This window comes from Microplitis demolitor, chromosome 10, assembly GCF_026212275.2.
Source record: "Microplitis demolitor isolate Queensland-Clemson2020A chromosome 10, iyMicDemo2.1a, whole genome shotgun sequence".
In the NCBI taxonomy this organism is placed as follows: domain Eukaryota; kingdom Metazoa; phylum Arthropoda; class Insecta; order Hymenoptera; family Braconidae; genus Microplitis; species Microplitis demolitor.
In genome coordinates, this window is record NC_068554.1 from 11,981,170 (window position 1) to 12,004,654 (window position 23,485).

The 23,485-nt window shown below is 37.0% G+C and overlaps 1 protein-coding gene across 1 annotated transcript; it reads right to left on the reverse strand.

Annotated features, from left to right (window-relative positions):
* Positions 1 to 10,037: 10,037 nt before the first annotated feature.
* Positions 10,038 to 10,841, reverse strand: LOC128668847 (uncharacterized). Its single transcript, XM_053742651.1, has one exon. The coding sequence runs from the start codon at positions 10,839 to 10,841 to the stop codon at positions 10,038 to 10,040; it is 804 nt and encodes a 267-aa protein (XP_053598626.1).
* Positions 10,842 to 23,485: the final 12,644 nt, after the last annotated feature.

Consider the following 23,485-nt stretch of genomic DNA (forward strand, 5'->3'; position numbering starts at 1 on the left):
AGACTGTTAAATTTAATCCAACGCCAACCATACATTACATGTATGTATGGAGATTTGCACACGAGCAAGCAAGAAGAGGCGAATGGGAACAAGCAGCAAGAGATCGAGAACGATTTAAACAAAGAATTAATAAATTAAATAGAATTATTGAACCTGTATTAATTGAAAAACTTACATTTATAAATGAATAAACTTTTTTTATATTGATATATATTGTTTTTTTTTACTATTTATAACCTAAAAATTATACATTTAAGTCTTACATAACCTAAAATATACATTTAGTCTTACACAAAATATATTTTTTTTTCTTAACCTCAAATATACATTTAGTCTTACATAAAATATAGTCTTTTTTCTTAACCTAAAAATATACAGTTAGAGCAATCTTTTCGAAATGGGTATGCAAAAGCTATCAGGAATATTATCACGGAAAATATAATGATCCCGACACCTTTGAAAGCCAATCAATTTTTCATTATTTTTTAATTCTTCTGGTAGTTTGTGCCAAACGAAATCGATCTGCTGGGTTGCATTTTCAAGAATAAATGTATCATCAAAGCATGCGATATCTCGTTCATCTATACAAAGTAGATTCCCCAATTGATTGAATATCTGAACTGACTTCTCGTAGGTTGGTTGAATTCCATAAAAATGCCAGAACCATCTCTTGAACTCTTGGACATTTTGAAATGCACATGAAGTATCCAATTTCTTCAAGTGATTGGCATGGTATGGACATTGATATTTCAAGAAATCGTTCTTTTGATAGAGTGAGAAAAATTCCATTTTTTCTAAATCGATAATTGGTACAGCCGGGTCAATGAGATCTTCAAGCCATTTCTTCTTCTGTTCACCTTGTACGTAAAAGTATCGTGTATGTTTGACCATAATTGCAAGAATTTCTTTCAATAATTCATATGGTAGCAAACCGGCTATCCATGATATTGAATGGTGATGCTTATGGTGATCAACACTTTTCTGCATTACAGCACCATCAACTTGATCCGAAGGTGGTTCAAACAACCAATGTTTACATCGCGTAAGTCCATAAGTACCAACTTTATCATAAATATCAGTAGCACAAAGTTCTTTTATCACAAATCTGCTATCAGGCATCTCGAAACCCACAAAATCAATTATTAAGTGCATTATTGCGGGTTGTTAGCTTTAAACAATAACTTAGTTAATATAAATGTTATTTCATGACACGCTCCTTCGTAATCTTTGCGATCTTTGAAGCTTTACAATAATTCTTTCCAATGAGACAGTTGTAAGTTGATTTCTTTAGTTCGAATTGCTTATTCTTTGTTTCTTTCTTCAATCGTTTTCCTAAAATAATAGGAATCTGGAATAGCAGCAAAAAAGTTAATAAATAATTAAATATTCATAGTTATGTTATTAGAAAAATAATAATAATTTTTTATATATACCTTGAACCTTGGGGACCTATTTTCATTATTTTCTAAGCATAGGTAATTGCAGTTTTTCCGTTTTTTCACTAATTTCAAATAGATTCTGTGCTTTCTTTTTTCAGCACAGCCTGGACACGATACTTCTCGCGCACTTTTAATAATTTCAATATTTTTTGCAAACGCAATTATATCATTAACAAATTTACCAATTTACTCAGGAGGCACGCCACTAATTAACGATTCAATAATATCATCCAGGTTATCAGTGTATGGCCGGTTATGGCGGAGAAAAATTCTTTCACTTTCTCTGAACTTATCCATTAGCACTGGCTGTTAATTGAAACAATTCTCGATGTAGACTGAATGCTGCGAGCTCTCGAGCTCAACGCTCGGCTCTTTTCCCCCACTATAGCTCAAAAACAAGTTCAGACCTGTCGAATGACGTCGCAAACAATAGAAAAACCAGTTCAGACTTGTCGGATGACGTCATCTACTACGTAGTAGCAAAAAAAGAGGGGAGAAAAACTAAACCACTAGATGACATGGCTTCTCGCAAGTGCTCGTACTACACCTAGTTTGAATATATCAAACATTGGTCAGAAAGTAAATTGGCCCCATGATAGCGCTCAAGGCTGATAGACTGAGAAAGTATCAGCCTTGAGCGCCATCATGGTGTCATTTTGTTTTCTAAATTTCCCACTCCAAATATACAAAAGGCGCCATCTATCATAACATGAGCTCCGAATATTGGACATGAGCTCAAAAGGGTCCTAGATAATCTCAAAAACGAGCTCAGACGGTAAAAAGACTGCCAAATAAAGTCAATTAGCATCAAAATGATGTCAAAAGGCCCCAGATAAGCTCACCAACAGCTGACACATTATCATCAACCACTTTTGACCCCGACCCCTTTCGATTTGGCTGAAAATATTGTTCTTTTCCAACCATATTAAAATCATTTTTCAGGAAATTTTTAAATTTTTTGCACTGAACCGAAAAAAAGTTATGAGCTATTCAAAAATTATGCTTTTTTTTTTTAATAGCTATAACTTCTTCAAAAATTGACTAATTGGGACGTTTTTTTTTTCTTAAAATTCTTGTCTTCGAATGTACTTTTAAAAAAAAATACAGTAAAATTTTGAGATGATAAACTCTATAAAATTTTTGTTTGTTTTTTTTTTTGTTTTTTTTTTAAGGAAACCGCCATTTTCTTAAAGTTCACCATTTTTTTTTTTTTTTTTAATTTCTCAAAAATATACTTTAATTAATACTGCAATTTTTGCCGACAATCACAAAGTAGGCGGATTTTTTCTTCTATTCTTTTTTATCAATTGAAAAAAAAAATATTGCCCAATTGGGCTTATTTTACAAAACAACACTGGAAATTTTTGAGAATTTATCGACGACTTCAGGGCTTGAAAAATTGAGTAGAAAAAATTTTAAAACTGGTAATCCTCGAAAAAATTTGGATTTTTTTTAACAATAATTGAGAAAAAAAAAATAGAAGATACCTATAATTAATTTTTGTGATTATTTTTGAAAACTACGCTTGAAAACAAAGAAAATGTGTTATGTCCGACCGATCGGACATGTTTTTTTTGTTAAATCATAATTTTTTGGGGAAATAATATTTTAGAATATTTTCCATCTAATACTAAAATTATTATTCCTTTGTCGACTCTCATAAAATTTCAAGGTCAGGGTGCAGCTGGCACGTTATCAGGCGGAATTTCGGCAGACCTACATGACTAGTAATAAAAAAAAACTGAAGAAACGATACTTAAATATTGAAAAATACCAATGGTTTAAAAATAAGAATATGCCACAGACGAAATAACCGACAATAGAAAGTTTTAATCCTCACCAAGGCCAGAGTGGCAGTTGACGCACTTTCTTATCGCAACTGCACTCTAAAATAAGACTTACAATAAACAGTACGATTGTAATGTACTTTTAATGTGTTTCCTAAACTAAAAACTATTTAAAAATAAATTAAGATGTCTAGACAAATGAATGTTTAAATAAGTAAGGAATAAAAGGTTTTCAGTTAGATGGTAAAGATTGATAAATTTTAGATAGTGTTAAAAGTGAAATATTACCGAAATCAAATAAATAAAATAAAGTATTAAAATGTTAAACTTTAAAATAATAGCAAAAATATAAATTTCAAATAAATAAGATAAAGTATTTAAATGTTAAGATTTAAAACAATAGTAAAAATATAAATTTCAAATAAATAAAATAAAGTATTTAAATGTTAAGATTTAAAACAATAGTAAAAATATAAATCTCAAATAAATAAATAAACCATTAAAAATTCTGAATAAAATATTAACAATTTATAACAAATTCTATTAACCAATCTCAATAAATTATGTAGCATTCAACAAAAAAATAAGAGAGGATTAAAATATGATAACTTAAGTAAAATAAAATAGAACATTTAAATGTCGTAAAATATTAGAATTAAATTGCAAACAAAATAATCAATACAAAAAATTAATTGAACCATATAAAAAAATTTTAATTAATAAAAAAATATATTCATCAACTTATACGTCATAAAGGTAGAGGGGATGGGAAACGGACCCAATGTCGACGCTGGAGGGGGGACCCATGTGGAGGGAGTGCGCACCCGAAACATCGGTACCCAAGGGAAGTGGGAGGAATAAGGGTCGCATGATTGGCCTAGTTTTTCTTTTTGGGGAGACTTCGGCCACTCCCTTCGCTTTCCGTAAGGGTCGGTTTCCTATTTTCCAAAATTTTTGGGTAGAGTCAGTCGAACGGAAGTAACAACTGTGAATAGTCGCAGTTCTTGGTTGTATTGGGAATTATTTTCTTTTTGAATCTTTAAACATCTTAATGTTTTTTTTTTGTAAGTTTAAACCAAGAAATTAAAGGTTAAATTTAAAAAGAATTCGAGTGAACTTAAAACAAATCAATTTAAATAAATTGAATTAGGAAAAGAATATCCAACGCCGAATCGAGTAAGTCAGACCAGAATTCATTTATATTTAATTTTCATTTTGATTTTATATAATTGTATTTTTTTTTATATTTCTTTTATATCGTTATCGCGTGTGTTTTTGTTTCAATAAAAAGGAATAACTTGAATTATGTTTTATTCCGTGTTCCTCAATTAAAGTTGCCCATCCCTGTCTATTGGTTTAAAAACCAGGACAAAAACGGGCGCTATTTTCATTACGTAAACGGTTTTAAGAAAACTATTCAAGATAAATTGGAGTTAGTGTCGGCTGGAAGCCACTTACTGATAATGAGTGGGTCCAAATCCGTGTAGGCTAGTTGCCACCGAATAATAAAACCAATAAATTATATAGTCAAGTTTACGTAACAATTTTTGGGGGCTCAGCCGGGATACAAAACTTCAATTGAGGAGTTGTGTAAAATGATCGAATAAACTAATTGGATCTGGTTTAGGCGAGTTCAGTTAAACAATTAAGAATTACTCAGATTTTGTCACAAAATAAATTATAGATTTATTTACACTTATAAATTATGAGAATTATGATTAATAGCGAGTGCGACTAGATAAATTATACGCGATAGCGAATGCAAACTCAAAGATACAATTCACGTATAAAATTGATACGTGGTCAATAGCGGTTAAGTCAGCAATAATTAATTAACAATTAATTATTGGCGGAAGAACGAATTATTTATTCTTAATAACTAGCAGCCTTGATATACTGTCTAAATATTGAGGATAATTTAGCGTAGCGATTTAGTTATAATTTCACACAAGAATTAATAAGCGAAGCGGTTCAAGCACGAGGTTGCAAGTAGCAAAGACACGTTGTAGGATGAATATTGGTAGCGTCGTTGAGTTGTCGAGAAGCTTGGTGCCGACGTGGCAGCCTTGCTGCATATAACAAATTTTTCTATTGGCTTAAAAGCGCGCCAACAGGTATCAGTCGATAGCGAGCTCTCTCATAGGCTGACCAATATAAAACGTATTTTGTGATTGGTCAGCTTGTAGCGGGTTCTCAGGACGTCTTGACACGATCCTGAGTTAGACATTGTATATGCCGGGCCCAAATAGCGAGTGACCCGGCACTATTCTGACCTTCAGTCAGTAGCGAGCTAGGCAACTTCCGAACCGAGCGGAAATGCACGAAGCTTGATTCAAATTAATCAAGCTCGTGACTGATCATTCTCCCCAGCGCTGGCGACGGTGTCGACTGGATTGTCCTCTGGAGAGTGAACTGGTAGTACACACAGCCTAGCGATTGGTTGTACAAGTTCCGTGGTAGCGGTCTTCAGCGTGACTACTCGAGTCAGGCCATCTCTGCCTGGATGTAATGCGAGTAAGCGGCCATTTCGATGGTGGGAATCTTTTATCAGTCAACAAGATTAATGAACCCACTTTGATGTTGGTTTGTGGATTATGCTATTCTGAAATAGATTGCTGACGTTGTAGGTACTCTGATGACCATCTACTCCAAAATCTCTGGATTATTGGTTGTAGTTGTTGCCAGCGTGACAACGTAGCTGAATTATTTTCCAGTAGCGAGGGCCCGGGTACAGCGATTAGCGGTTCACCGATGATAAAATGTCCAGGAATTAGAGCGGTTAAATCTGCAGGATCTTCAGATAGCGGAGCGATCGGTCGTGAATTTAACACAGCCTCAATCTGTGTTAAGACTGTAGCAAGTTGGCCGTAAGTCAATAGCGATTCACCAATAGTTCGTATGAGATGGAACTTCATTGACTTTACGGCTGCTTCCCACTTGCCACCAAAGTGGGGAGCGCTTGGCGGGTGTAACTTCCAGTCTGTGCCATCCGTAGCGAGTAAATACTGAAGTTTCTTTAGCTGTCTCGATCCTGCTGCGAATTCTTTCTTTAGCGTGACGTCTGCTCCTACAAAATTTGTACCACAGTCCGAGTACAGGGTACTGCAGGCGCCTCGTCGACTAGTGAATCTTCTAAATGCTGCGACGAAAGCGTCAGTAGAGTAATCGGTGAGAATTTCAATGTGTATAGCGGACGTAGCGAGACATACAAACACAGCGATCCATCCTTTATAGGTTTTGGCACCTCAACCTTGGAAAGTCTTCAGTGTTATTAGCCCAGCGTAATCTATTCCAGTGTGTAAGAATGCTTTAGATGGTCTTACACAAGCGGATGGCAATTGTCCCATTAATTGTTGTGCGCGAACACCTCTATGTCTCGTGCACACGACGCAGCGGAGAATGTGTGATCTGACTGGAACTCGACCACCTTCTATCCAGACAGATCTCCGTAGATCAGCGAGAGTCAATTGAGTTCCCCCGTGGAATGTTCTCTGATGCGAATGATCTATTAATAGCGTTCTTGAAGCGGCCGCCGACTCTGAGTACTCCGTTGTAGTTGACGTAGGGAATTAATTCAGCGAGACGATGATTTCTATGTAGAAAATCACCATCCTTCAATATCTTAAGCTCTTGCGAATAGTACTGATTTTGAGTATACTTTATCAACAAAGTCTTAGCGAGTTCCAGGTCAACTGTAGAGAGTGGTGTGGCCAGCGTGGACTGTGGCAACTTTTTAAATTTAGCGATAGCACGAAGACAGATTCCAAGAGTGCGAAGTAACGGTGACAACTTAGAGAATTTTTCTAGTAGCGTGTATAGCGGGTGTGAATCTGCCGTGAAGATGGTAAAAACCAGACCTGGATGTTCTTCAAGATGTGATACCGTCTGCGTAGGGATATCAAAGGATGGCCAGTTATCTTTTGATTGACTGAGCCACTTTGGTCCCGTCCACCATAGCGAATGCTGTTCTAGTTTGGCTGCTGTTAAACCTCTTGAAGCGCAGTCAGCTGGGTTAAGTTTTCCAGGAACAAAATCCCAGTTGATACTTGGTAGTGATTCTTGAATCTTGGTAACTCTGTTGCGAATGTAGACTTTCCACCTAGCTGGGTTGTTCCGTATCCACGTTAAGGATACAGCGGAGTCTGTCCACATGAAAACTGGAACGTTTTCAAGTTTCAAAACCTTCTTGGCGTAGAGTACCAGTTGAGCGAGTAAGACAGCGGCATTGAACTCCATTCTTGATATAGTTATAGGCTTCAGTGGTGCAACTTGTGTTTTGGCACACACTAGTGAAATATTGGAGCTTCCAGTAGCGTCAGTAACTTTTAGATAAACTACAGCAGCCATAGCGAGTTGTGAAGCGTCAGAGAATCCATGCAATTCGATTGATACACCATTTTTTACATGACTCCAGCGAGGTATGTGAATCTTCGAGATCTGATGTAGTTCATCTCGAAACAAATTCCATTCTTGAAGAAGCGACGGTGATAGCGTAGCATCCCAGTCAAAGTTCTGCAGCCAGCGCTTCTGCATGAACATCTTGGCTCTCACGATGATCGGTGACAGGAACCCCAGTGGGTCAAACAAGCGAGCAATTTCAGACAAAATTGTGCGTTTAGTTGTTGGTGATGCTTCTGGAAGCGAGTAGCCGAACTGAAATTTATCCTGTGTTGAATTCCAGGTTAGCCCGAGCACTTTTACGGTAGTATCCCCAAGCTCTCTTGGTGTATCTTCTTGGGCTTCAACTGGAGCGACTTGAGAGAATAATTCAGTTGAATTACTTGCCCACTTGGCAAGCGGAAAACATCCTGTGGTACACATATTTTTTGTGTCGAGAGCAACGGATTGCCTCAGCGAGTTCATCTGCACCTCCATAGATGTCATCAACGTAGCATGTGTTAGTTAGCGGTTCGACAGCCTTCGGAAATTTATTTCCTTCGTCTTCAGCGAGTTGTAAAAGTGCTCTTCCAGCGAGATATGGAGCCGATGTTGTTCCATAAGTAACAGTAGCGAGTGCAAATATTATTGGGATGTCATCTCCATCAAACTAGAGTATGCACTGTAGATGACGGTCTTCCTTGTCAACTGCAATCTGACGAAACATTTTTGTAACGTCAGTAGCGAAGAGATAGCGATGGCAGCGGATGCAAATAAGTACATCACTGATGTCAACTTGAATCTTTGGGCCCACATGAAGTATCTCGTTGACGGATACGCCAGATGTTGTTTTCCAGGACCCATTGAATATTACCCTGAGCTTGGTTGTAGTGCTCTGCTCTTTCAGAACCCCATGATGAGGCAACAGGTAGCTGTTCGGTGGTAAATCCTTTAATTTCATACGTTTCATGTGTCCCAAGTCTTCATACTCCTTCAGGAAGTCGAAGTACAACTTCTTGTAGACTGGATCAGCTTCCAATCGTTTGCGAAGACGTAGTAAAACGTATTGTGCAGCTCTGAGCGAATCACCCAGTTGACTTGGCGAAGATTTAAGCGGCAAGCGAACGACATATCGACCATCAGACTGTCTGTAGTGAGTATTGACAAAGTGTTGTTCACACTCTTCTTCTTCTTCAGTATAGCGTGTAGCGAATTCTGTCTGTGGCTCTTCTTGGTACCGAAACTTGCTTAACACGTCTTGTAGTTGATCTTCAACAGCGACATGATGACCATAAGCTGTCAATTTTGATGTAGCGGTGTCCACAGATCCATATATGATCCAGCCAAGCGATGTTGACTGAGCGATTGGGTCATTGTCACTTCCCTTTCGTATTTTAGCGTTGATTATATGTGCAGCTGGTGCTGCACCCAGAATGATGTCAATAGGTCGTGATGTCAAGAAGTCTGGATCAGCGAGTTGTAGCCCAGTTAGATGCGGCCATTTCTTCTTAATTAGCGTAAATGACGGTAAGTTTACCGTCAATAGAGCAAGCACATGAGCTTGAACAGTAATAGAAGCGTTGTTGTGTAGCGAATGCAGCGTCATCTTGCATGACCCAAGCGAATGCCCAGCTGACACATTACCAATCCCTCGTAATGGTACAGCTGCTTTACTGAGTTGAATATCTAGCTTCTTGACTAGCGAATGCGTCACGAAGGATAACTCCGATCCTTGATCAACAAGTACACGGGCAGTACATGTACTTTCTGTTAGCGAATTCAACTTAACAATAGCGGTAGCGAGTAAAACATTGAGCGAATGAGCTGAAAGCAGACTAAGTTAGCGAATTCAAAACAAAAGTTACAAAAATTGGAACTATTTGTTACCTGGGTCAGCTACAGGAGCGTCCTGTGCTGGTTTAGCGGCAGCACCATCGTCAAGGTGCGTTGACGTGTGATGTGGCTGATCACAATGGCGGCACTTCTGCTTAGTCCTGCAGTCAGCGTAGCGGTGGCGTCCCAAACAGTTGAAGCAGAGACGATAATGCTGTACAATCGTTCTTCTGTTCAGTGGCGACGCCTTCTGGTAGCTGGGGCAAAAGAGAACAAAGTGTTTCTCCTTACAGATTGGGCACATGCCCGGTTCACTCGTACGGTCCTTGGGAGTGAAAGCAACGTAGCTAGCGGCACTAGTAGATGTGGATGGCGTTGATGAGGAAGCGGATCGACTGTTTACAAACTTGACTGGCTTGTTTGTAGCGGCTGACTTAGCGTAAGACTTAGGTGATGGTGGTCTTTCACTAGCACTCTTAGATTGCGTAGAGGTTATTTTCGCGCCAATTTCTGAATTTTCCCACGCACGAACCTTGGCCTTGAGCATGTCGTGCAGCTGTTGGTAAGTGGGAAACTCATCGGATAACCCAAGCGAAGCCATTCATTCCACTCTCAAATCTGAAGGCAAACAGCGAACAGTCAAGTTAATTAAAAAGGGGTCCAACTCACCAATTGGAATTCTCAATGCAGCGATAGCGTCCAGCGATTTTTTGTTAGCGAGTGGCAGCGCATCCAGATCAGGAGCGGAGTGTGAAGTCACAGGTTGACGATCCAGCAAATCATCGATATGCATATCGAGTAATCTGCGTGGATTTGTGTAGCGAGTATTCAGCAAATTCCAAGCAGGTTGGAAAGCGTCATCTGTAACCTGTAAGTTAGCGAGTAGTGCAGCGGTCTCACCTTTTACCTGCGTCTTCAGGTAATGCATTTTTTGCGACCCGGTCAGTGAATCTTCATTAATGACGAGAGACGTGAACAAGTCCTTGAACGAGTCCCACTCGTCATACGAACCTTGGAAGGTTGGCAGTTTGATTTGTGGCAAGTTAGACTTGTGCACTCCACCAAAGTAAGCGGTCTGATCATGATTAGCGGGCTGGGCTTCATGAGCAGGTTCTGGAGCGGGTCTAGCTGCGCTGAGTCTCACTCTAAGAGAGGTGTAAGCAACGTTAGCAGTTTCATAAGCATTACCTGTATGATATTCGTTGGCAATGATATCAGGTACATCGTCATACAGCCTCTCGTGAGTTGTATTGAAACGGTTCCACAATTCCGTCAGGATAGCGAGTTCTGCATCAATGGCGGCGGCACCTTGGGTAGCGAGTACGGCGTCAGTCAAGCGGTTGGACATATTGCGCATCGTGTCGATGCGTTGCATTTGAAGAGCGATTTGAGCTTCGGCGGCCATCTTGATTCGACGTGGCACACAAAATGGACGCGATGACGTGAACCCGACGCTAAGTTTTCATTCCTTTTTTTTTTTTAACTCACAATTTTTTTTTCCGAATTTTAATTTTAAATAATTTTTAATTGTTTAAATTTCGCCAGATCCAACTCGAAGGACCAAAATGTAAAATGAGCGAATAAACTAATTGGATCTGGTTTAGGCGAGGTTAGTTAAACAATTAAAAATTACTAAGATTTTATCACAAAATAAATTATAGATTTATTTACACTTATTTACACTTAAAAATTATGAGAATTATGACTAATAGCGAATGCGACTAGATAAATTATACGCGATAGCGAATGCAAACTCAAAGATATAATTCACGTATAAAATTGGCACGTGGTCAATAGCGGTTAACTTATTCTGACCTTCAGTCAGTAGCGAGCTAGGCAACTCACGAACCGAGCGGAAATACACGAAGCTTGATTCAAATTAATCAAGCTCGTGACTGAACAAGTTGTGTGAATAATTAGAGATTGAATGATTCGGAAATGGGAATAAATGCCTAAGGAAGAACCATCTTACTCACTAAGAAGTAGAGGAGACGCTTCCCACTCTGACGGTTTACCTCCAGTAACGCGGAAGAAACGTGATTTTCAATTTTCCGATCAAACGGCAGATTCGGGTCTCGGGAATTCACACGTCCCAGAATATACTTCCGGCGAAAGTTCAGATGAAGAATTAAATAATAAAACTGATAATACTGTCCAAAATTTAAATACTAGCAATAACTCAATTCAAAATATTCCTTCCATTCAAATCGCGCCGGTAAATCGGGAAGAAAATATTGTACCAAATAACGACCCAAATAATCCGGAAAATATGGCACTACCGGCCAATCAGACGATTTCTCTTAACGATGCACTCGTTTGCGTACCGAGATTCGATGGGAATGCCAGTGATTTAATAGACTTCGCGAGTTGTTGTCGGGAAGCTAAAGCGATGTTACCCGCAGCCGTCGAAGGAAATTTGGTTAAATTAATTTACGGTAGTAAGCTAAGTGCAAACGTTAAACAATCACTGAATGCTACCACTTTTGATACGTTGAAAGCTTTACTTAAAGCATTAAAAAAGGTTTTCGTTTCTACTAAATCATTGTTTCAATTACAAGGGGAGTTGGGTCGTATTTACCAAAAAGAAAACGAGTCCGTAATTGATTACGTCAATAGGCTACGGCAAAAATCTAAGGAAATTACCGAGTGGTTTCTTTCAAATAATTTAGAAGCTACGGAAGACCAAGTTACCGAATTTAAAAACCAAATAGACGTGTCGGTCGCGGAATGTTTCACTCAAAACTTAAAAAATGAAATTGATCAATAAAAAAAACCACACCGAAAAACAATGTAATTAGCTATTAAAGGCAACAAAATACACGTCGGGAAACTCGAAAGAGTCTCTCCCAACGGGTTCGGGGGAAGACGGTCTCTCGAAGCGCCGCGTGAACGAAGTACACCAAACCGACTCAGACAGCGATTCCCAATAATGAAAATAAAAATAAACGGTGATTTGGGCGATTTACCTTCCGCTACTATTGAAAAATCTGACAGAAATGAAGAAATCATTATGATGTTAGATTTGGGGGCTTCACCAAATCTAATCAAGCTAAGATATTTACGTAAAAACATTAATATAAATTCTGATGATATCGTTGAGTTGCACGGTATCGCCGATATACCTATTTCGACCCTCGGTAGCGTTACACCAAAATTATTCGGAAAAGAAACTATTTGTCACGTGGTACCTGATAACATGGCTATTCCTCATGCAGGACTCGTCGGGTCCCAACTTTTTTCAACTCACGGTGCGAAGCTTGATTTTAAGAATCGATTTTTGGGAATCGGAAATAAAAAATATTCTTTTAAAAAAGGTAATCGGGTCGAAAACGGAGTTATGTATATACCACCGCGTTGCGAGTCTACCTTTTTCGTCAAAATAAAAAATCTAGAAGTAACGGAAGGATATTTGTCTAAATTAAAAATTTGTAAAGGAGTTTATGCTGATGATTGTATAGTTAAAGTAAGCAGTGATCGGGCGTACATGCAAATCTTTAATACGACAGAGGAGGAAGTGGGAATAAAAATTCCCATCTTAACTATAAAAGAAGTCGAGAGAGTTTATGATCCTGTATCAACTGATCAATGTGATACAGAAGACGTTAGTGAAAATCTGGGAATAACGAAAAGAATATTTTCGATCACAAAAACTCACAGTGACGAGACCAGACTTCACAAAATGAAACCACTGTTAAGATTAGATTATTTAGGTATGGTCGAAAAATCTCAAGTTGAACGGTTAATAAAAAAATATTCAGACCGATTTTACGTCCCAGGAGAACCCTTGGGTTCGACTAACGTTTACAGACACAGAATTCCAACAACTACTGACATACTATTTACCACAAAACAGTATTGTGTGCCTCAGTATTTAAAAGCTGAGGTCGACAGACAAATTAAGGAAGGACTCGAAACAGGAGTAATTAAACCTTCAGAATCGCCTTATAACAGTCCCGTCTGGATAGTCCCTAAGAAACCGGACTCCAAGGGGAATAAACGTTGGCGAGTTGTGATTGACTTCAGGAATTTAAACGAACGGACGATCACTGACGCATATCCTTTACCCAGCATAGTAGACATACTCGATCAGTTGCGGGGATCACGGTATTTCTCTGTTTTCGATTTGGCAACGGGGTATCATCAGATTGAAACGGACCCTAACGACAGCTATAAAACCGCGTTTTCAACCCCTCAAGGACATTGGGAATATACCCGAATGCCTTTCGGGTTGAAAAACGCACCTGCAACGTTCCAGCGGTTAATGGATACGATATTAACTGGTCTGCAGAGCATTTCAATGTTTGTTTACCTCGATGACATAATTGTTTTCGTAAAAGATCTAGAGGAACACGAAAAACGGATTGATGATTTGATGCAAAGGCTACGAAAGGCCAATTTACAGTTGCAGCCGGACAAATGCAAATTTTTACGCCCCGAAGTTAATTATTTAGGACACGTAATTAGTAGGGAAGGGTTAAAACCGGATCCAGCGAAATTGCAGGCAGTGCAAAAGTTTCCAGTACCAAAAAAACAGCGGAACATTAGAGAGTTTTTGGGCCTGACAGGCTACTATAGACGTTTTATGAAAGATTTTTCAAAAGTTGCAAAACCGCTGACAAGGTTACTGGAAAAAGACCGCGATTTTTTATGGACTCAAGAAACACAAACCGCTTTTGAGTCCCTAAAGGATGTGCTTTGCACTGCACCCGTTTTGCAGTACCCGGATTTTTCCAGGCCATTTATTATAACGACAGATGCTTCCGGAATTGCCGTGGGCGCAGTTTTGTCTCAGGGGGAAATTGGAAAGGACTTACCTGTAGCGTACTACTCGAGAGTTTTGCGCGGTGCCGAGTTACGATACGACACATACGAAAAAGAAGCGTTGGCGATCGTGCAAGCGATAAAGAACTTTCGACCCTATGTTTACGGGCATAAATTTACTGTCGTAACAGATCACAAACCCTTGGTTTGGTTCCGTACCGCGAAGGATGGTAATGCTAGGGTATTAAAATGGCGTTTACGGCTATCCGAATACGAATACGAGGTACTATACAAACCGGGAAAAATAAACTTGAACGCGGACGCGTTATCCCGGAATCATGCCGAAGTGGTAAATGTAACCACTCGCGCGCAATCAAAGTTAAGAGAAACCGAAAAACAATCGTTAAATGAAAAATTACAGGAAATTATTGATAGTTTGGGCCCCGTCGAAAAGGGTGCACCAAGTGACGCGTGTAAAGCACCCGAATGCGACGCGAACCCACCAAAAAGGGGAAGGGGTCGGCCGCGAAAACCGGTAGAAAATTTAGAAACCGAACGGATGGGATCTAAAAAGGTGGAGACGACGAAAGAGCCGATAAAGGACAGATTGATCTCACCAGATCCAGAAAATTCCCTAACAAGTGACTCAGATTCATCCGAAGATGAATCTCTGTTGGATAACGGGTCGATTTGCGTGACGGAAAAAGGTTCGGAAGGTAATGAAAATAAAATCAAACCGAACAAGTCAAATTTTATAATAACTAAAGACCTGTTTCAATACAGGAGGGATAATCTAGTTTATTTCCTTGACGAGAATGGCCATCCGTGCGATGAGGGTTCTCGGTCGTTGAAAGAAATAAACAAATTACCGAAAATAGGGGAAATAGAAACAGGACAGGTTTATTGGTCCAAGATAAATCGGAAAAACCATTTTGGATTGGTAATCCGGGGATCGAATGGGGAATCCAGTTTAAAAATTAAAAGCAACGTCGGTAGAACTTTGGTAAAATTAAAAGGAATCTTAAGGGATAAAAATATTGAGACGATTTCCATAGCTTTCTCTAAATTTATAGAAAATATCCCGTGGGTAGAAATTATGTCAATACTCGAAGACGTTTTTGACAACCAAAAACCAAAAATAATTATTTTTCTAGGTACAATTCGGTACATTAAACTAGAGGAGCGCGATAAAATATTTTTCGACTCCCACAATGCGCCAATCGGGGGTCATAAGGGGGTTTCGAATACCTATAACCGTATTAAACACCATTATTATTGGGGAAATTTGAAAGAGGACGTCCAGCGTCGCATTCAGCAATGCTTGGACTGTCAGTTACGGAAATTAGTCAGATTGAAAACGCGTCAACCGATGGTAATAATCGATACACCGGGAACTGTTTTCGGAAAAATCGCAATGGATATCATGGGTCCACTACCGGTTACAGCCGGCGGAAACGAGTATATATTAACAATACAAGATCAACTATCAAAATTTTGCGTCGCCGTACCTTTGACAAATATGACAGCCACTACGGTAGCAGATGTTTTCATTAAACGTTTTATCTGCATATTCGGAGCGCCGAAGGCATTATTGACCGATCAGGGTCGAAATTTTGGCAGTTCCTTCATGCAACGAATTGCTAAAAGATTTAGGATTAAAAAGATTCAAACCACAGCTTTCAGGCCCCAATCAAACGGATCCCTAGAGCGGTCGCATCATGTTCTGGGGGAGTACCTAAAGCAATACGTGAATAGCGAAAAAGAATGGGATGACTGGTTGGATTTAGCTACCTTCTCGTATAACACTTGTGTACATGAGGGTACTAAATATACACCTTACGAATTAGTCTACTGAAAAATCGCGCGAGTTCCGACGGATGAATCATTACACGAGTTGGATTGCTTGCCAACGTACGAGAATTACATTGGGGACTTGGTTAAACGATTACTAGATATACGTAAATTAGCTTATGATGATTTAGTACAAGCAAAATTAAATTCTAAAGAACAGTATGACAAAAAGATAAAACCGGTTAAGTTCCGGGAGGGAGATTTCGTATTCCTATTATAGGGACCAAAACCGAATAAATTAGGTAATCACTATGATGGCCCGTATTTGATTCAACAAATCTTGTCAAACGGGAATGTAAAAATTCAAATAAAGAACAAAACAAAAATCGTCCACTCTGATCGGCTAAAGAAAAACGGCAGAGGAGGCTACTAAACAATTAAGAAAGAAAACGAGTAAAGTAGTAAGAGAACCAGATCTTGACTTTAACCCTTAACACGTTATTCTGTTCACAGGACTATGGAGATTTTCAAAATCATTTTATTTCTCACTCTAAGACATCAAACATCCGCAATGATAGGATATAATTGTGGGAGTAAGATTCTTAATATGACAACTATATCACTTTTAGATATAGATGAATGTGACATAGAAACCGACCGTGTGGACACAGCCCTTATAGACGTCTTTCTACTACAGTTGAATGAATATGAACATGTAAATGTCATACAATGTAAAGTTGAAATTAATAGAGTAATTAATTATTGTGGGATGCACTCCCATATATCTATCGTTCAAAACGCCTATATGGAATATGTGCACACGGTCACTAGAGAAGCGTGCCAGGCAGCGCACGACCATGGCACGTTTAGAATTGGAAATACTATCATTGACGGATTGTTGCCAAATTCAACCACGCTGCAGAGTATAGCCCTGGCGGGTAGCGTAACGTCGGGTGGTGCGTGTTCCGGCACGCAGTACTCCGACCCGTACGGTACTTGGGACTCAGTAGTGGTCATGGGTACAGTATGAATAACACTAAGAACTATGTCAGTCAGAGCCAAAACAGAAGGTAACAGAATATCCTTAAATTCTGGATTTCATTGTAAATTAAATACTGGATCGTGTGTGGGCCCCGAAGGAGGTAATACCTTTTGGGATCCAGTGCCACGGAGATATTGTTTAGATAATACTTATACTATGTTGTACCAAGGTCCTTCGACCAGACTAGAAACTAAATCCGAAACTATTTTTACTGTAAATGTACGGGACACGAGCTTTTCTGTAGCGATAACTGGACTTGAGAACTCATGTGGCCTCAACATATATAGGACAGAACACCCTAAATTATTGATTGTACCGGGTAAAGACCGGGTCTACTTGAAAGGAATAATGCAATTCAAACAAACGCCGATAATCTTGATATGTTTTTATACATTAACGCTCAATTCATATATGTTGAGCGGTATATAAGATCTCAAGTTCAATCCTTGTATTTCGATGTAATGTTGCATAGATGTAAGCTAGAAAAAGAGATGTTGAAGAATACTTTAGCAATAGCCTCAACTCAGCCGGATGAATTCGCATTTCGTTTCATGGAGGGACCTGGATATATGGCAGTCGTGGCAGGGGAGGTGATTCACATTGTCCAATGCATGCCGGTGGAGTTGAAAATTCAACACTCAGACAAGTGCTTCAATAGAGTTCCAGTGCAGCGAGGAAACCAAAGCCTGTACTTAACACCAAGAACTCATATTATCACAACATACGCGACGGAGATTCCTTGCAACACCCCGTTGTTACAATATTACAAGCTAGGAACGACCTGGCATAAATTTATGCCTTAGCCAGTCGAATCCTTACCACCACTAAGTCTAAAACCCAGCACCAAAGTAACCTGGGGATATAAAAACCCATCTCATCTAGCAACTAGCAGAATTTATACCGAAGATGACCTGGATGCGATGCGAAATAGAATAATGTTCACCATGGAACAGGACGCCGTAATAGAAATGGTGGCTCAACAATTTACAAACGGATCCAAAGCAAACCCATCTCTGCTCAACGTGCTCAACGAGGAAGTGCTAAACAAGCTGGCTGAGAGTGCTTGAGGAAAGACATGGGGAAAGTTCATAAAATTCGGGACAATCAGTGCTGATGTGATTGGAATTTTTGCAATCATACGATTTGTTAAGTTGATAGCGGATGTTTTGGTCCATGGATATACGCTGAATTCTGTCTACGGGTGGTCCATTCACCTTGGCGGAGCACTGTGGGATTCGATTTTCTATCTGTTGTTGCATTTAGCAAAGGAACGTAGAGAAGACCCCCATTCCAATGGGGTTCGATACTCCGACATCGAGAAAAATTAACCTCCCACGGCACCATTGAGCCAGAGTGAAATTTACCCGAAACTGCCCGAAGGCCACAAGCAGATAGAGCCCAGCAGAGTCTTCGTTAAGTAGATACACTCATAGTTAATAATTTTTTTTTGTACTACAGTTTTCTTATTAATAGTATTTACACATAAACAACTGACTCGCTAGAATTAAGTACAACCTCTTATCTAATATACGCGAGAGACGACCAAGGAATGACAATTGTCGACAACATTCGTAAACTCATGTGTACCTCCGTCTAACAGTGGGGGTGTTATGTCCGACCGATCGGACATGTTTTTTTTGTTAAATCATAATTTTTTGGGGGAATAATATTTTAGAATATTTTCCATCTAATACTAAAATTATTATTCCTTTGTCAACTCTCATAAAATTTCAAGGTCAGGGTGCAGCTGGCACGTTATCAGGCGGAATTTCGGCAGACCTACATCACTAGTAATAAAAAAAACTGAAGAAACGATACTTAAATATTGAAAAATACCAATGGTTTAAAAATAAGAATATGCCACAGACGAAATAACCGACAATAGAAAGTTTTAATCCTCACCAAGGCCAGAGTGGCAGTTGACGCACTTTCTTATCGCAACTGCACTCTAAAATAAGATTTAGAATAAACAGTACGATTGTAATGTACTTTTAATGTGTTTCCTAAACTAAAAACTATTTAAAAATAAATTAAGATGTCTAGACAAATGAATGTTTAAATAAAAAAAGAATAAAAGGTTTTCAGTTAGATGGTAAAGATTGATAAATTTTAGATAGTGTTAAAAGTGAAATATTATCGAAATCAAATAAATAAAATTAAGTATTAAAATGTTAAACTTTAAAATAATAGCAAAAATATAAATATCAAATAAATAAGATAAAGTATTTAAATGTTAAGATTTAAAATAATAGCAAAAATATAAATTTCAAATAAATAAAATCAAGTATTAAAATGTTCAACTTTAAAATAATAGCAAAAATATAAATTTCAAATAAAAAAAATAAAGTATAAAAATGTTAAACTTTAAAATAATAGCAAAAAAATAAATTTCAAATTAATAAAATAAAGTATTTGAATGTTAAGATTTAAAATAATAGCAAAAATATAAATTTCAAATAAATAAAATTAAGTATTTAAATGTTAAGATTTAAAACAATAGTAAAAATATAAATTTCAAATAAATAAAATAAAGTATTTAAATGTTAAGATTTAAAACAATAGTAAAAATATAAATCTCAAATAAATAAATAAACCATTAAAAATTCTGAATAAAATATTAACAATTTATAACAAATTCTATTAACCAATCTCAATAAATTATGTAGCATTCAACAAAAAAATAAGAGAGGATTAAAATATGATAACTTAAGTAAAATAAAATAGAACATTTAAATGTCGTAAAATATTAGAATTAAATTGCAAACAAAATAATCAATACAAAAAATTAATTGAACCATATAAAAAAATTTTAATTAATAAAAAAATATATACATCAACTTATACGTCATAAAGGTAGAGGGGATGGGAAACGGACCCAATGTCGACGCTGGAGGGGGGACCCATGTGGAGGGAGTGCGCACCCGAAACATCGGTACCCAAGGGAAGTGGGAGGAATAAGGGTCGCATGATTGGCCTAGTTTTTCTTTTTGGGGAGACTTCGGCCACTCCCTTCGCTTTCCGTAAGGGTCGGTTTCCTATTTTCCAAAATTTTTGGGTAGAGTCAGTCGAACGGAAGTAACAACTGTGAATAGTCGCAGTTCTTGGTTGTATTGGGAATTATTTTCTTTTTGAATCTTTAAACATCTTAATGTTTTTTTTTTTGTAAGTTTAAACCAAGAAATTAAAGGTTAAATTTAAAAAGAATTCGAGTGAACTTAAAACAAATCAATTTAAATAAATTGAATTAGGAAAAGAATATCCAACGCCGAATCGAGTAAGTCAGACCAGAATTCATTTATATTTAATTTTCATTTTGATTTTATATAATTGTATTTTTTTTTATATTTCTTTTATATCGTTATCGCGTGTGTTTTTGTTTCAATAAAAAGGAATAACCTGAATTATTGTTTTATTCCGTGTTCCTCAATTAAAGTTGCCCATCCCTGTCTATTGGTTTAAAAACCAGGACAAAAACGGGCGCTATTTTCATTACGTAAACGGTTTTAAGAAAACTATTCAAGATAAATTGGAGTTAGTGTCGGCTGGAAGCCACCTACTGATAATGAGTGGGTCCAAATCCGTGTAGGCTAGTTGCCACCGAATAATAAAACCAATAAATTATATATTCAAGTTTACGTAACAAATGAAAAAATAAAAATTGCCCTTTGGTTTATTTTCGACCAAGTCACAGGCTTTCGAAAAATAAATCTAACGCACATCGCTATTTCAAAAGCCTGTGACTCGGTGAAAAATAAACCAACAGGCAATTTTTTTTTTAATTTTCTCCGTTTTCAGGTGTAGTTTTAAAAAAAAATTACAATAAAATTATTTATAGGTTATCTTTTATTTTTTTTTTAACTTTTTAAAAAAAAAATCCAAACTTTTTCGCGGATTGTCAGTTTCAAATAATTTTTTCGTCTCAATTTTTCAAGCTCTGGAGTCGTCGATAAATTCTCAAAAATTTCCAGAGTGTTGTTTTATGAAATGAGTCCAACTGAGCAAAAATTTTTTTTCAATTCATAAAAAAAAAATAGAAAGAAAAGTCCGCCCACTCTGGGATTGGAGGGAAAAATTGCAGAATTAATTGAAGTTTTTTTTTGAAAAATAAAAAAATTAAAAATCAAAAGTAGTGAACTTTAAGAAAATGGTGGTTTTTCTCAAAAAAGCCAAAAATTTCATAATTTATCATCTTAAAATTTTCTTGTATTTCTTTCTGAAATGTCCATTCAAAGACAATAATTTTGAAAAAAGAAAAAAAAAAAGTCTCAATTAGTCAATTTTTGATGAAGTTATAGCTATTTAAAAAAAAATGAAAGCCTTATTTTTGAAAAATTCATAACTTTTTTCGGGTTGGGTAAAAAAATTTGAAAATTTCCTGAAAAATGATTTTAATGGGGTAGAAAAAGAAAAAAATTTTCAGCCAAATCGAAAGGATTCGGGGTCAAAACCGGTTGATTTAACTTGGAATGTCCCATATATAGATATACCCCGTGTAGAATTTTTCGTGTTATACTTAAATGATTAAACAAATAATTTTATTAAAATCAAATCATCTATCAAGAAACATATCTGATTATAGGTTATGAATTTGATTTTACTTTCAATTACTACGGCGCTTCTAATTTTGCAAAGGAACTCCGAATTAAAAATGTTTTTCTGTTCGATTATAACTTCAATAGAGTACCACTCAGCTCTGGTAACGTGTGGCGATGGAGGGGATAAAATGAGAGAGACAAGAGTGAGATAGACAGCGTAATATGACACGTCTTGAGCAGATCTGGCGCGAGATATGCCCAAACATCTGCAGATAGATTCTGGTACAAGATATGCCCAAGTTAACTGTATCAATACATCTTGAGCAAGATATATTCAAGATTCTTGTACAATTCTTGAAGTATAACATTACACAAAGTTTTTAAACAAGTCTTGCGCAAGACTTGCAATATGAATCTGTGGACCAGTGTCTGCAGCAAGATACAGAGTCATATAAAGACATAGACAACTAGTGGATTTGAGACCAGGTTTACGCAAGACTCTGACAAGATCAACTTGTGTACGTCGTCTTGAGCAAGTCTATGTAGAATCTATCAAACGATTCTTGAGGAAAGTGCCTTGACCAACGACTTGCACTGGAAATTGTTATATGGGTAGCTCGTTTCATAGTAATTTTAGGAGTTAAAAATTTGATCATTCTTGCCTAATTTATATTTAAAATAGGGTGGCCAAATATAGATACAAGAAAATTACCTCTGTATGCATTATCGCCCACCTTAGTTTTATTTTTTTTGAGGTTATCAGCATTTATATGCAAAATAGTCAATTTAATTTGTTAATGTCAAAATAAATAAACAAATTGATTGTTATATTTCAAAATAAATATAAATGTTTAAAATACATTTAAATAAATTATATACATCCGATCAGCTAAAATTTTATCTATCAGGTGGCCGATAATGGGGGTCTAGGCAAGCCGATAGAGGGGACAGCTAGGCCGATAGAGGGGACACCAGGAATTGAAGTTATTTTCATTTATTATTTAATTTCTAATCAATATTTTTACATATATTTTTTTTAATTTGAAGTTAAATGTATAAGCTTTAAAGTACTATCACTGTTTTATACATGAATTGGTTTTTTATATTTTAATTATCAATTCGCGAAAAAAAATACGCTTAGCTGGCCGATAGAGGGGTCACTTAAGGTAAAGTACCCAGTACTTGAACACTTCTAAGAATGGGACCAGTAGTTGAACAGACTTTTAGAATTGTTATTGTACAAAATCCGTATATATATTATGAGTAATATGCGCATGTTATAATTATTTACCATTAAATAATTATAACATGCGCATATTACTCATAATATATATACGGATTTTGTACAATAACAATTCTAAAAGTCTGTTCAACTACTGGTCCCATTCTTAGAAGTGTTCAAGTACTGGGTACTTTACCTTAAGTGACCCCTCTATCGGCCAGCTAAGCGTATTTTTTTTCGCGAATTGATAATTAAAATAAAAAAAACCACAAGCATGAGTGTGAAATGTCAACCAAGGTGAACATCCAGGCACCACCGGAGTCTTAATGAAGTTTCTTTAATTATATTTCTTATTTTTTATTATCATATATGGATCAGGCGCATAAGGCCATGCCAAATATTAGCAATATCCTTAACTATTTTTCATTTATATTATTTTCTTTATTATACGCATATGTACGCATTTCGTATATATATTTGTGTGAATACGAGCTTGAGCGTATATGTCATATCCGTGGATATGGGTATGCCTCCATGGCCGTTCACACATATATGTATACGTGTGTGTATAATGCACTTATATATTGTGCATTTATATATTATAAATTTATACACATACATTTAGATACAAATATGTAGCATAAGCTATTATAACATGATAGTATTGTCGTGATAGAATGAGATAAGGCGAGAAGAAG

Bases quoted from the DNA above. Each gene is read 5' to 3' on its own strand.
- LOC128668847 (XM_053742651.1), bottom strand. From the start codon at position 10,841: ATGGCCGCCGAAGCTCAAATCGCTCTTCAAATGCAACGCATCGACACG.